At 42.5% G+C, this 15,304-nt stretch overlaps 2 protein-coding genes across 2 annotated transcripts; both read right to left on the bottom strand.

The window, feature by feature from the left end:
* Positions 1 to 5,031: 5,031 nt before the first annotated feature.
* LOC130462948 (uncharacterized) lies at positions 5,032 to 6,171 on the bottom strand. Its single transcript, XM_056831943.1, has 2 exons — positions 5,711 to 6,171; positions 5,032 to 5,596 (listed from the first exon to the last, which is right to left on the bottom strand). Exons 1-2 carry the CDS (start codon positions 6,169 to 6,171, stop codon positions 5,032 to 5,034), a joined length of 1,026 nt encoding a protein of 341 aa, XP_056687921.1.
* Positions 6,172 to 12,016: 5,845 nt separating this feature from the next.
* On the bottom strand, positions 12,017 to 13,738 carry LOC110798654 (F-box protein SKIP23-like). The gene has a single exon (XM_022003838.2). It carries the CDS (start codon positions 13,537 to 13,539, stop codon positions 12,295 to 12,297), a length of 1,245 nt encoding a protein of 414 aa, XP_021859530.2. The 5' UTR covers positions 13,540 to 13,738; the 3' UTR covers positions 12,017 to 12,294.
* Positions 13,739 to 15,304: the final 1,566 nt, after the last annotated feature.

Here is a 15,304-nt window from a genome sequence, read left to right as displayed (position 1 = left end):
AATGGACCTTACTTCTTCGGGGAATGCGGAGGGTAAGCCTTCGGCTGGTAAGGACGCTGAGTTCGCGGCTCCCGAGGGTGGTGAGTCCGCTCTAAAACACGGAGTGAAGAGGAAGTTCCGCGAGACGCTGGGCTCTACTTCCACTTCGGTGCTGGAGAGTTTGGCTTACCCATCCTTTGATGTTCCAGTGAGGAGGGTGCCTCGGAAAGTTAGGGAAACCATGGCTCGGTTTGCTCGGGCGTCCGTTCTGGGGGAAGATCCCGAGGCTTATCCCAAGTCTATGATCGGTCTGATGCTGCTAGGGAGAATATGCTTCAGGGTATCCCTGATTGGTGTGTTCCTGGGCAAGAGGCGAACCACCCCACTCAAATGGCTCAGTTTCACTTGAATGAGGTAAGGCGAATATCACTTCTTTTATTAATTTTGTTTTCATTCTTTTTGGTTTTCATTTTTCCTTTCATCTTCGCGTAGGCACACTTCTGGTCCTCCTTTGCCGCCGAGTGCCAGTATTTCAACGAGGCATGCGGCTGGCCAGGTTTGAAGAGCGCTACAATCATGATGTCCCTCTTCTGGATGAGAAGGCGAATACTCTTCTTGCCGAGCTTGAGGAGACGAATGGCTTGGTTACCGAGTTTACTCGGGAGCAGACGGCTACGCTCGAGCTGCTCGGCAAGGGGATTACTGATTTGAGGTCGAAGATGGAGGTTGATGCTCGGGAGCACGAGGCCTTTAAGAAGGAGAAAGCCGAGGAGAAGGTTAGCTTTGAGCCTGCGCTGAAAATTAAGGATTCTGTCATCCTAAACCTTCGTGAGAGTGCCCAGAAGTTCACAGCCGCCCTTGAGCGGATTCCCGTGCTTGAGCATGAAGCTGATGAGCTTAAGGCTAAGATTCGCCAGCTCGAAGAGGAGAAGGCCTTGTTGTACACTGCCGAGCAGTGTCGGGACCAGTATTGGGAGGGGATCCTCGATGCTCGTCGGATGTTCGCCAAGCATATGCCTGACTTCAAGTGGGCTTAACATGTGCCACAGTGGCTCGAGGCTGAGGATAACTTGGTGGAGTGTCAAGCTGATAGAGCCGATGCTGGCAAGGAGCGTGAAGAAGCTGCGAAGGAGCGGCAAGCTCGGAAGGTCGCCTCGGAAGGTGATACCACTGCTGGCGCTTCTTCGCGATCTGCTCCTCAGGGACTTGTTGGTGATGTCCCTTAGGGACTCGGGCAGTCGTCTTCTTCAGAGTCGGTCGGTTCCAGTTGAGGACCTCCGAACTTGTGCTTGACTTTCTCCCTTTTGCCTCGGCGCTGCGTTGTACTTTAATAATTTCTTTTTGCTTTCTTAGTACTTCGGTAGGCCGATATTTTGTCTGTTGATGGCTGCGGATTTAGCTTTTTTAGGTCATTTTGCTTTCAATTTTTGAGGATTCCTCGGGCTGTGCCGAGCTTTAGTTGGTGTGATTGTACTTGTTCCCCCAAATATTGAATGAAAAATGGCCTTGCTTTCTGTTTTGGCTTTCTGTGTTTCCGAAGTATCTAGTTCCTTTGCCTTTGAATCTGTAGATTTGCTAAGGCAGTTCCTCGTTTGTGAGTTCTTCAAATCCGTGGATTTTCTAAGAGACTCGTTTTGAGTCCTTCTGAGCTTTGCTTAGGCTTTGCTGAGGAACTCGGTAGCTTTTGGACTTTTAAAAGTCTAGATCTGTTTAGTCTGCTTCTGAGCTCTTCAGATCCGTGGATCTATTAAGAGGCTACTTTTGTGCTTGACGTCTAGACATGTTTAGTCTGCTTCTGAGCTCTTCAGATCCGTGGATCTGTTAAGAGGCTACTTTTGTGCTCGGCGTCTAGACATGTTTAGAGTCTTCTTCTGAGCTCTTCAGATCCGTAGATCTATTAACAGGCTACTTTTGAGCTCTTTAACGTCTGTAGACATGTTTAGAGTCTGCTTCTGAGCTCTTCAGATCCGTAGATCTATTAAGAGGCTACTTTTGAGCTCTTTAACGTCTGTTTCCGTTCTTCCGTCTTTTGTGGTTCGAAAACCTGGGCAAGAAGTCGCAAGTCTCTGAGTAGGCGAGGCGGATACCAAACTGTTCGCACCACTTTTGCAATGGCGTGTTGTCAAACTGCTTTCCATGGTCGAACACCATTAGCCTCGGTATTCCAAACCTTGCGATGATGTTTTGCCAGATGAATTTGCGGACTTGTGGCTCAGTGATGGATGAGACTGCTTCGGCTTCAATCCACTTGCTGAAATAATCGACTCCTACAATCAACCACTTCTTCTGGTTCACAGCCGAGGGGAATGGACCGATGATATCCAGGCCCCATTGTGCAAATGGTAAGGGGTAGAGTGTTGATTGCAGGGTCTGAGCTGGTTGGTGGATTGCTGGTGCGAACTTTTGGCATTTCTCGCATTTCCTTGTTAGTGCTTTTGCCTCGGAAACCATGGTGGGCCACCAGAATCCGGCCCTTAGTGCCTTGTGCGCCAATGCCCTGCCTCCGATGTGATTTCCACATATGCCGAGGAGGATTTCCCTTAGGATGCAATCGGCGTCGGTTGGGCCAACACATTTCAGCAGTGGGGCTGAGAATGACTTCCTCATGAGCTCTCCGTTGGCGTCAATGACGAACCATTGGTTGAATCTTTTTAACTTTCTTGCTTGGAGCTTGTCTTTGGGAAGTTCTCCCCTCTCCTTGTATGCGATGACTGCGTCCATCCTGCTTGGTTCGGGACGCAGATTACAGACTGTGGGGGGTGGCATGTCAATGCTCCTTTCTTGGTGTACTTCCACATGGACTGACCTGTTTAGGTCGATGAGCGTTGAGCTTGCAAGTTTGGACAATGCATCCGCTTGTGTGTTCTGACCTCGGGGAATGAGGATAACTTCGAAGGATCTTAACTTTGACGTTAAGGATTTAATTTTTGCTAGGTAAGCTGTCATACTTGGCCATTTGGACTCATACTCCCCTCGGATTTGGTTGGCTACGAGCTGGGAATTAGTTTTGAGACAAACATGTTCGGCCTCCAGAGATAAGCATAGCTCTATCCCTGTGATTGCGGCCTCATACTCGGCCTCATTGTTGGTTGCTTTAAAATCGAACTTCAGGGCATATTCAATGCTTTTTCCTACTGGAGGTATCAGCACTACTCCGGCTCCCGAGCCATTCACTGTGGAAGATCCATCAGTGTACACTTCCCATGTTCTTTTGGTGTCATCCAACATTTCCTGATATGAGCATTCGACCAAGAAATCATCGAGTGCTTGTGCTTTGATGATGGTCCTTGGCTTATACTTGATGTCGAACTCAGATAGCTCGAAAGCCCATGCAGCCAATCTTCCCGACCTCTCTATCTTGTCTAGCACTTTCTCCAGTGGTTGGTCAGTTAGCACCACTATTTGATGGGAGTCGAAATAGGGCCTTAACTTTCGGGCAGCTACCACCACTACGTATGCTACTTTTTCAATGAGTGGGTACCGAGTCTCGACATCTGTTAGAGTTCAGCTGGTGAAGTAGATTGGCTGTTGTTTTTTCTCTTCTTCCTGAAGAAGTACTGCGCTTACTGTCCCGGGGCAAACTGCGACGTATAGGTATAAGGTTTCCCCTTCATTCGGCCTGGTTAGCGTCGGCAGTTGGGCTAAGTGAGCCCTGAGCTGCTGGAATGCATCCTTGTGCTCTTGTTCCCATGTTAACTCGGGGTCCACCTTCCTCGGGACGCCTTTCCTTTTGATAGGTTCTGCTTCTCCTCCTGGGAGGGTCTTTGGTTTGAGAGCTTTAAAAAAGGGTGCCCCCTTGTCCAAAGCTTTCGATATGAATCTCGACAGTGCGGCTAACCTACCTGTTAGCCTTTGCACGTCTCTCTTCGTCTTCGGCTCGGCTAGGTCTAATGCTGCCTGGACCTTGTCCGGGTTTGCATCAATTCCTCTTTCGCTCACCATGAATCCGAGGAATTTCCCTGACTTTACCCCGAAGACACATTTCTTTGGGTTCAGCTTCATTTTATATTTTCTCAGGTTGGCGAAGGTCTCGGCCAAGTCTTTGATGTGGTCTTCCTCCTTCACGCTTTTTACTATGGAATCGTCCACATAGACCTCGATGTTTCTTCCTTTTTGATCGGCGAAGATGTGATCAACTAGCCTTTGGTAGGTGGCTCCGGCATTTTTCAATCCGAAGGGCATCATTCTGTAGTTGAACACTCATGCGCTTGTGATGAAGGCGGTTTTCGCTCTATCGTCGGGGTGCATGAATACTTGGTGGTACCCTGAAAAGGCGTCCATGAAGCTGAGCAATGCATGGCCACTGGTAGAGTCCACTAGCTGATATATCCTCGGGAGGGGATAACAGTCTTTTGGGCAAGCTCGGTTCAGATCCGTGAAATCAACGCACATGCGCCACGAGCCGTTTGCTTTCTTGACCATAACCACGTTGGCTAGCCACTTAAGGTACATGCACGGCTCAATGAAACCTGCCTCTTGCAGTTTCTTTACCTCTTCGGCGATGGCCTTGTTCTTCTCCGAGGAGTAATTCCTTTTTTTCTGTTTGATTTGTCGTGCCTCGGCATTGACATCCAGCTTGTGACAGATCATCTCCGGATCTATCCCTGGCATACCGGCTGCTGACCATGCGAAAATATCTTTGTGATCTCTCAGTAACTGGATCAGATCGATTCGGAGTCCCGAGCTTAGGCCCCTGCCTATTCGAATACTTCTGTCTGAGTTATCCTCCAGGAGGATGTCCTCCATTTCTTGGTCTGGTTCCGGGGAAAGGGTTTCTGGTCGAGCATCAACCTCTACGGGTTTTATCAGACTGCTCGGCCCTGCCTTTCTCTTTTTTGCGTCATTTTCCTCAAGACTGTCTCTCGGGGGGGAACCTTTTTCATCCTTATCTTCAGGACTGTCTCCTAGCTTCGGCTTTCGGATGGCAGTGTGACAGGTTGATCTTGCCACCTCCTGGTCACCTTTTATCCGTTCGGCGAAACCTGCGTCCGAGACGTACAGCATCATCTGGTGGTATGTGGATGGGATTGCCTGTATCTTGTGAATCATGGTTCATCCCATGATGACATTGTATACCGAGTCGCAATCCATCACCAAGAATTCTTCTCGGACGTTTCTCTCCGCTAGGCCTTGGCCGATTGTAACGGGAAGGGTGATCTTTCCTCGGGGAATTGCTGCGGATCCGTTGAAGCCAATCAGCGGGTAACTGACCTTAGTCATTGACTCTTCTCCTTCCTCGAGGATGAGCTGCTCCAAACAGTTTCTGAAGATTATGTTGACGGCGCTCCCTCCATCGACCAGTACTCTGTGGACATTGTGGTTGTTGAGATTCATTTCGATCACCAACGGGTCGTCGTGTTTGTACTGGGTCCCGAGGCAATCATCAGCAGCGAAGTTCATGTTTGGGGGTGTGGGTTGGTTCTCCCCTACAGTGCTGAAGTTGACTCGGTGGGAGAGAGCTCTCAAGTGATGCTTGCTGGCGTGGCCGGATCTTTGTCCTCCGAACACCACGAGAATTGGTTTTTTCTTTTGCCCTTCGGTCTCATGGACTCTTCTCTGGGCCTGTTCTTGTAGCTTTCCAGACGTTGCTTTTTCTTTCTCTTCCCTCTCCGTTCTTCTGTCAAGCAAGTATTGCTTTAGGTAGCCTCGGCGAATGAGGTCCTCGATGTTATCTTTCAGCGAGTTGCACTCTTCAGTGGTATGGCCGAAGTCATCGTGGAATTCGCACCACTTGTTCTTGTTTCTGCGAAGGGGGTTTGTTCTGAGCTTGTCTGGTAGCTTCCACTTCTCATCATCCTTGTGGAGGCTGAAAATTTCTCTTCGGGGTATAGTGAGTGGAGTGTAGTTGGTGTACTTGGGTTGGAATTCGCCCTTCTTTCCATCTTTCTTTGGGCTCGCCTCTCTTGCACCCACCTTCTCTTTCTCCTTTCTTGAGTTGCCCTCGGGCTTACTCTGATTCATTTTGGTGTCCCTCGTATCCGAGGGGCCTTTCAACCTTGCTGCTGCCTTGTTGAAGTCTTCCGTTCTGATGAATGCATCTGCCATTTGAAGTACGTCAGCTATTTTGGAGGGGTTTTTTATTGACAGTTTATCCCGGAATTTCCCCTCCCGGAGTGCGTGCTTCAAGGCGAAGATTGCTACGTCTGGCTGCAGGTTCGGGATGTTAGTTGATTCTTTCATGAATCTGGCCATGAAGTCCCAAAGACTTTCATCTCGTTCTTGTTGTATGGAGGTCAGCTCTGCGGTCGTTCGTTCGGGGCGATTATTGCTCACGAATTGTACGCAGAACCTCTTCTTCAGCTTCTTCCAACTTCTGATCGATCCCTTCGGCAGCGACCTGAACCATTCCCCTACAACTCCCGTTAGCGTGGTTGGGAAATATTTGCACCAACAGGCCTCGGATTAGGGGCTTAGGAACATTTGCTGCTCGTAGGAGATAACGTGATCCCTCGGATCCGTGGTTCCGCTGTATGTCAAGTGCGCTGGTAGCCTAACTTTAGGGGTCTCCTCCAAAACAATATCATCGGAGAGCGAGGAAGATGCTGGGGTCATGATCCTCTTTCCTAGCCTCGCCCTGATACCTTCGCTCTTCGAGTTTCCTCTGTGGGATTGCTCGGGGGCGTGTAGGGGGCTAGGAGTTCGGTCACTCCTCCTTCTCCTTCTCGACCGTCCACTGGCTTCGGGTTGCCTACTGGACCCACTGGTGCTGCCCAGCCTATCATGGACCGAAGGGCGCAATCTGCTGTGTATCGAGCTTCGGATCCGAGTGCGGTCACTTGCCCCGCTTTGGAGAGCTTGCGGTGTTGGAGACGGTGTTTCAAACCATTCTGGTTGCTGTTCTGCCCTTTGTTGCGTATCCCATGTACTCTCTCTCCATCTTGTCGTTAAGTGTGTTCCCGACATTGTAGGGAGAGTGCGTTCGGGTCTCGCAGTTTCTTCGTTAGGCGGTGGCCTATTCAGCAGAAGTTATCGCCTGATTCTCCTCGCTTCTCGGCGATCCGCCGCCTATGCCTGTTCTTTCTCATTGAAGAGGAAATTATGCATGATAGTCATGGCTGCGGCGAGCTCTTCTCGAGAAGGGAGTGGAGGTTTGCTAGCTGTTGCCGGCGGTAGCCCTTGTCGGCTGTGATCTCGCCACTGATTGCAATTGCTCCCCCTCGTCGGATCCTGAATCCGTTTGGACAAGGACATCGTCACGATTGTCATTGTTGGGAATTTTCATTTTTCAAGTGAAAAATGGGGTGTTTTTCAAGGCTTTGAAGTGTTCTTCCCCACAGACGGCGCCAAATTGTTCCGGTGTTGAAGTGAATAGAACAATGGGCTTCAAATGAAGGCCCTTTCGAGTGTGTTGAAGATCTTGCTAGCTTGAATGAGTAGTGTCCGAATTCACCTGCACAAAGACAAAGTTACTAACCTCGGGGGTGTTTCCGAGGAAAGCCCCTCCGATGCCTAAGTAAGAACATTTCTCGGATTCTAGAGAGAGAAGTTCTCTAGAGAGTAGTATTAAGGCAATAAATTGGACGTACCTTGAGGTGTGAGCCTTGGCGGCTTATTTATAGTGTTTGCATAATAAATGCCCATAAGTCATTTATTGTTATTGGGCCATGAGCCTTGGTTGATAGATGAATAGCTTTTTGGAGTGTAGTGGGTTTGATGTTGTTGTTTTGAGCCATTGGGCTTTGGATTTAGTGGTCCAATTGATATTCAATTGGGAGCCCAAACACTACGTATATAAAATTATAGATAGATTGTTCTTTTCCAACAAAAGTGGCTGTTAGGTTCCTCATATAAGTTACTCCACTTCGTATAATGCAATGAAGGTTCCTCATATAAGTTACTCCACTTCGTATAATGCAATGCATTCTAACAACAGTTCCCAATGATATCATTCCCGGCCCCTCGTCTGTTGAAGTTCTCAGAACAGTTCATTTACACCAACAAGTACTCAATGTTCCATCTATGTACAAGTAACGTCTCCATTCCAAGTATCCAAAGTTAATCTACTTAAAGAATTTTTTTTTAAAAAAAAGAATAATTTGCGACATTTATGGCAAAGTGGCGTCCCGAAAAAAGTGTTAATCAAAGTGCTGTAATTTTTTGAAACATAGAAAGTATAAGCAAGCCGAATTTCACTTCTCCATTTGAAGTATCCAAATCTAATCCACTTGAAGAAAACCATCCAAACAAAATGGACAAACAAATATGGAATAAAAGGGACTGAGTGGTCTCCCTCATGAGATATTTTTCCTATTTCTGCACAGTGGCGGATCCAGGAATTTAAATTGATAGGGCACTATCTTGGATTATACGGAGTACTTCAAAAGTGAGCAATGCGCATGCCGTTTAAGTTAGGTTAATATATACAAAAATAACGCTGATATTACATTTGGCGAGTGGACTAATTCCTCGCGGGAGTTTGAATGGGTACCTCGATGGGCAGCATTCCTCCCAATTGAAGTTTTTTCCATATCCAAGGCTCAAACTCGAGACCTAGCTTGGTTAAGGAGTAAGAGACTCTTAACAATTCATGCCAACTTCAATTGATATCTGAAATTTTCTTTCTAACCAATAACTTGTATATGACATTCTTATAATACTATTATGTGGTTCAAATATTTCGAAAGTGACAATTAAATACAGCTAGAGTTCTACTACCTCTGTTTCAAAATGATCTTTACACTTTCCGTTTTAGTCTAGTTCATATGTTCTTTACACTTTGCTTTATTCTATTTTTGAACATGAAAATTTACTACCTTACCCTTTTAACTCCACGATATTTCAATTTTCCACTAATTTTATCTTATTTTATTCATTTTTTTTCTTACACCCACCCACCATTTTTCACATTTCTCTTACTTTATCCACATTAATTTTTCTACTTTTGTCTTAATATTTATTCAAATAGTAACTGTAAAGATCTTTATGAAACGAAAGTAGTAGTTTTAGCTTGTGCGGTGTACGAGTAATATTGTTATTACTCGTACACCAAGTATCTTAGCCGGCCTATATGAATATTTAAAAGATTTCAATTAAAAATTTAAGAAGGTTGAGCTATTTATATTTTAAAATAAGTGGGTGACAAGTGAAATACAAGCTTTCTTGTTTTAAAATGTTATACTTTCTTCGTTTCGAAAATATCGCACCATGGTTGAAAGTAAGGTGAAATAACAATAAGTGAATGTGTCTTCTGAATTTACTTGAAAACAATTGCTTGGCATATCCACATATACAGAACAACAATGGTGGGATGGTATAGTTGCATAAACAATAACTAAATAAATGAATGAAATTACCTAGTCAGTTTATCTGGTTATCAAAGTTGTTTCTCTAAATTTTACTTCAGAAGAAAATCAATTTACCTTATCGAAATTCGAGCCTTAAAGAAATTTTGCTGAAATGAGAAGAAAATAATGCGTATAAAACGCAAGTTGGAAGTTGCCAGGATGGTAGATTATCTTCCCCAATTCAACTTGGATGATATTATCATATGAGAATATAAAATAATAAACTTTCGGATTTGATAAAAATTACCAAATCTCAACTTTAGCAGGTGAAGAAACTAAAATACTGAATTTGCAATAGACTTTGCTCCTAAACTAAGCCCCATTTAAGTAGACGGTTAAATGGAATAGTGCGAATACATTTTAAAATCTAGAAGTTATGCAATTCAGCCTTACCAAGACCAACATAAATGACATTCACTAATATTGAGCTTGACAACCTGAATTTCCACACAACCCAACCCCATGACATAATTCTGCTAAACTAGAAATACATGCTTCCTCAAAGAAAGATTACCATCAACACTCAAAAGTAGTACTTCTACTCAAAAAAAAAAATGCCAACCAACCCTCTGATTTCTCATTGAATAATTACAATATTTTCCAACCAAACCTCTGATTGTTCATTTAAGAATTAGACTTGCACGGAAAATTAATTAAATGAGAACATGAAAATTAAACTAACACAATAACAACGGAGGCTAACAATTAACTAATAGACATTAAAATAATTTGTTGAATTGTCTAGAAAAAATTATAAATCTGTAGAAAATAAATTAATTCTCCAGCACCAAAACTAAATTGAATGAAAAAGGGAAAACCTGACAGAATTGATCGGCATCGATTTTAAGCAACATACTTGAAAAATCCAAAGAATGGTGCATCCAAAACCCTTTGCAACAAAACAATTTCTCCTGCGATTTTAATTTGTTTGGAAAGTCGAATTGGAAAAACTATCAATTTCGATTTCCGATTTATTGAGATATTTGTTTGAGGGATGAGAGAAATGTGGCCTCAAGGATTTCTAAATAACTGAAGAAAGATAAATTAGGGATTCGTTTGTGCTGAAGAAGACCGAGTGATCCGATGACTAGTAGCAGCAACTTTCACGAGCAGTTAGTTTTTGAGTAGTTGAGGGTGTCGTGGTAGGTGGGAGTTTAAAAGCGGGATTTATGAAAATTTTAGGCGGTGTGAAAAATTGGAAGAGCGGGCTATGGATTGACCTATGCGCGACACGTGTTTATTCTGTAACATATAGACGCTTTAAAGCGCTGATATTTATTTCGCCTGCTTAGAGAGTCGCAATTTGTGAAATAAAATAATCCACCCCACGATCTCCCATCGACTCTTAACCGAAGTGTCGAAGTGATTGCGTCTTTATTTGCATCATTTTCTTGCAGTGGTATACCAACTAAAGTTACTATTTTGCCACAAAAAGAAAAACACAAAACCCTAACTCTCATTTTCTAAACGCCGTTCTTCCCATATAAAGCAAGAGACTGATTTTGATCGTTTTCTTTCGTACTAGCATACGTAGGATTCAATTCGTGCTTGTGGACTGAGTACGTAGAGGAGCAACAAGTGGGGCTCTAAGATCTTCGAAACTCGCATACGAACGAGAGAACACGCTACAAAGGTGATTATTCTTTCATCTATAATCTGATTCATGTTATTGTTATGCATGTGATCATGTGATAGATGTTAGGAAATTATTTCCTGAAATTACGCTTTATGCACATATATTATTCTATAGTGGTATATCCAATATAGATTCAAAAATCCTCTAGCACATGGTGGATTTTGGAAATTAAACTTTGCCATTAGTTACCCTTTTCATATCTTCCTCGAACATTCATAATAGCCTAAGGAATGAACTAGTATCATCAATATTATACTTTCATCATTACTTAGAAGTTGATGGTTTATTATTTATGTTGATAGTATTGTAAATGCAGACTATGGTGTATTATTTAAATTAAATTGATGTAATTTTTTTAAATTAAATTGATGTACTTTTTTAAAATTAAATTGATGTATTTTTTAATGACACAAAATATATTATTAGATTATACAAGTAATTTTTATTTTTTAATTGGTAATTTACAAGATTAAAGGAAATATATATTTACTATAAATATAATAAATATTTATTTCGTTTTTTGTATCGACTACCCTATTTATATATTTTCATATTAAAAAAAATTGATGACGTGTAACCTACGTGATGCCTATATGTACCAATTAAACTCCGACACATAAGATTGCGATAACTAAATATTGTCGCAACTTGCAATCTTTATCATCGTCCTAAGAGAAAATCAATGAAAAGTAGTTGATGATGATGCTAGATGTAAGAGAGACGAGCGCCACGAACTGCAAACGGAACGAATCCTTCGAAGTTCAAACTTGTTTATGGTCTTATCGTCAAGGCGTTGGTGAATCTCGAGCAAGATATCTCTAGGGAGATTTGTCTAATCTCTATGTTCTCAGCAAATTCATCCTCCCTATTTCTCTTATGGGCATTTTGGTATTAACTAGATATGAATGGTGAAGGAATTCAATGGATATTTGGAAGTAACCGGCTAGCTTAAGTATAAATTTATTTATGTGAATGAGGAATAACACCGTCACTAGAACTTAGGAGAAAGTAGACAAGTTATACAAATATCTGATTTGAAATTATTCTAATCATATTGGGACACGTGAAACAAATTCGAGAACCATGATCTGAGATTTAATTTCAAGAAAACATACAAATTTCATCCGATTGGAATTCATAACTTTGATTGGACAAAAGACAAACTTTCAAAAATTAAACTACATGCTCTGACTAAACTAAAAGCACAAAAAATAAACAACAGTCTTATGATCTTGTCCAACAATGTCTAGCTAGTTCAAATGAAGGACAACCAGTCTTATGAACTTATGAATTCTGAAAATTAATGAACAATTCTAGCTAGTTCAAATGAAGGACAACCAGTCTTATGAACTTATGAATTCTGAAAATTAATGAACAATTCATTGCTCTGAATAGCTAGTTTTGGGACAGCCAACTTGGGACTGGCCAGAAAATGTTGGTGTACTCGGCAGGCAAAGAGTTTATGGTGAAAAACCTACCGTCTTCCAAGCTATAGAGTCCACAAAAATATTTATACATGTTACTGTTGGCTGATTCAGACCTTTTCTTCTTCCTTTGTCGACGAGATTCAGAACTTCCATATTCATTGTTGGTGAAAAATATGCAATTTCCTCGACCCCAACCGATTTCTTGAGCTGATAGAGAGAAGCTCTCGAAATTGCTTACAAAGAACACTTGATCCCCTAAAGTTGTGACAGGGTCCCAAAAATAGTGGAGTTTTCCATTCGATGAAATCAAATTACCCAAAACAAATACCTTAAGCTCAAACCGGTTCCCTTTTTTGCGAGTATTTCTTACTTTGTTAACCAGGTACAATCTCCCACAAGATATCACCATGTAGGAACATTCATTACAAGCCTCCTCCCATTGAGAGCCAATGACTTCGACCACCTGGCCCATCTCGAGAGTGAGAGTCATGGGATCGATTGAAACAAGCCTACCAGTCAAATTAGTAGCATAAAATTTGCCCTCGTAAGCAATTATATCAGTATAATTTCCTACTACAAACCTTGAGAATAAAAAAGTTCCAACTGCTTCAAACTTAAACACTGTTAAATTACCAATAATGAGAGAAAAAAGAAAGAAATTATCAGCTGTGCCTGTGGCCCTTGATTTACGGAACGGGAGCATAACCATCTTATTTTCAAACATTAAACCATCAATAATATGAGAATGTCTTATTGACATAGCAACTTCAAAAATTCTATAGTCTAACAAGTTTACCGTGGCTTTGAGCTCCAGCATTTTAACATCGTCGTCGCACCATATTGGATTCTGGACTTTCCCTATGTTAGGAAGGTTGGTGCGTAACGTTTCTTCAACACGGGTGAGCCAAACACTAGTAGTGCTATTTTCTTTGTTCGGGGAAGAAATGAGGTAAAATGTACTCTGCTTGATGCTGACCATTGTCCAAGCGTCAAATAAGGGGCCGGCTATCCATGCAAGTAAAGGGAGAACCTCCTCGAAAGGGAACTGAAGATCAGGAAGTATGATAGGAGAAAGAGAGGAACGCCAAGAGGGGCAGACGCCACGAAGCCTAAGACAATCAGTTATGGTGTCGTTTAGGCAATCAAGAATTAGGGAAAGGATTTCACCAGGGAGACTGCTCCAGTCTCGAACACTTTCTGATGATTTATCCATTAAGCTTAATTGGTTGGTCTATAGAAGTGTATTGGCAAAAGACACAGAATTTGGTTGATTTGATATAAAATCAGATGAGATTGTTTACCTATATAACGGAAGTGTGCTTGAGTATGGGATGTTTAATTATCATCGGGAATTGTTGTTAGAATGCATGCGTTATAAGTTTATAACTTATATGGGGAACCCAACAGCCACTTTTGTTGGAAATAAACATTGGAAGGTCGTCTATCATGGTTTTATTTGGTTTATACGAAACTCAAGAGTGAATATATTTCCTTCCTATTTTATCAAGAGTCGCATGTTGACCGTCACATGTATTAAGGAAATACAGTTGAATTTAATAAAAATATTAAGGCAAGTGGGGGAAGAGAGTAATAAATAAATAGAAAAACGAAGATGAGAAAAATATTTTAATCAAAGTAAAAAAGAGTTTATTGGAGTGGTGGTTTGATGAATCATATTTGTATAGGGTATTTTTGGCTCATATTAGTTGCATTTAAAGTCATAATTGCATAACTCGTCGTTATTCTAATCTGTTACGCTCCGTTTGGGTTTCCTTGATATTTCAGGTGATTCTACAATCATTTGGGTGCTTTCGGAGTGTTTGGAGGTGGATCGAATGGTCGTCGGATGGTTTGAGTAAAAAACGAAGTGTTTGATCGGAGAATTGAGCTTTCAGGGGACGATTATGTCAATCCGGACGATTAGTTCGCTGTATCGCTTGTGCATGGCCTCGCAAGGTCCCTCGATGGATCACTGCATCTCTCGTTGTGCCTCGCTGCTTCATCGTGAATTGCTGCGTATCACCAGGCCAGCGAGGGATGGCTCGCTAGATCCCTTGTTGCCTCGCTGCCCCATTGCTTCATCGTTGCTTGCTATGCACACACACAGACCAGCGAGGGATGGCTCACTAGCTCCCTCGCTGCCCCATATTGCTTCATCGTTGTTTGCTATGCACACACACAGACCAGCGAGGGATGGCTCACTAGCTCCCTCGCTGCCCCATTGCTTCATCGTTGCTTGCTATGCACACACACAGACCAACGAGGGATGGCTCACTAGCTCCCTCGATGCCCCATTGCTTCATCGTTGCTTGCTATGCACACAAACAGACCAACGAGGGATGGCTCGATAACTCCCTCGCTGGCTCGCTGCTTTGCTTTGTCTTGCTATACATCTCGGCAGGCCAGCGAGGGATGGTACGCGAGATCCCTCGCTGCCCATGCCTCGCCAACTCTTGCGCCTTGTGCGTGGCCTAGGCGGTTCCGTCGTGCTCGGGTTTCATTGCCACGTCATCGTTCCATCGACCAATCATTGACGACTTCTATTTTTATTTTCTTATTTATTTTTTTATTTTATTTGAGAAAATAAAAACTTTAAATACTTAAGGGAATTAATATATTTCCCAATTTTATTTTTCCTAGAATTCTTTTAAACGCTTATTACTATTTTCTCTCTTCATATTATTGAACCCTAGTACGTTTCATTCCATTGATCAATATAGAGGTATTTTCAGAATTCTTCTTGCTTTGAATTATTGTTTCTTATTATTGTTCATCATGAGTTCCGTCATTATTTCATATTTCATGTTTGTTAATTTAGCTATGAGGGAGTAGTCATTTTCTAGGGCTAGGTGAGAGAAGCCATGTTTATACCGTGATTATTATGCATTAAAGTTTGTTAATTTATAGATTATGCTTGAGTAATTCCAATTGATTTTTTCTTAATTGTTGATTCATGTAATTGGACAATATCGTGAATT

Source organism: Spinacia oleracea, chromosome 6 (assembly GCF_020520425.1).
Source record: "Spinacia oleracea cultivar Varoflay chromosome 6, BTI_SOV_V1, whole genome shotgun sequence".
In the NCBI taxonomy this organism is placed as follows: Eukaryota; Viridiplantae; Streptophyta; class Magnoliopsida; order Caryophyllales; family Amaranthaceae; genus Spinacia; species Spinacia oleracea.
This window is presented reverse-complemented; position numbering and strand designations above follow the sequence as displayed.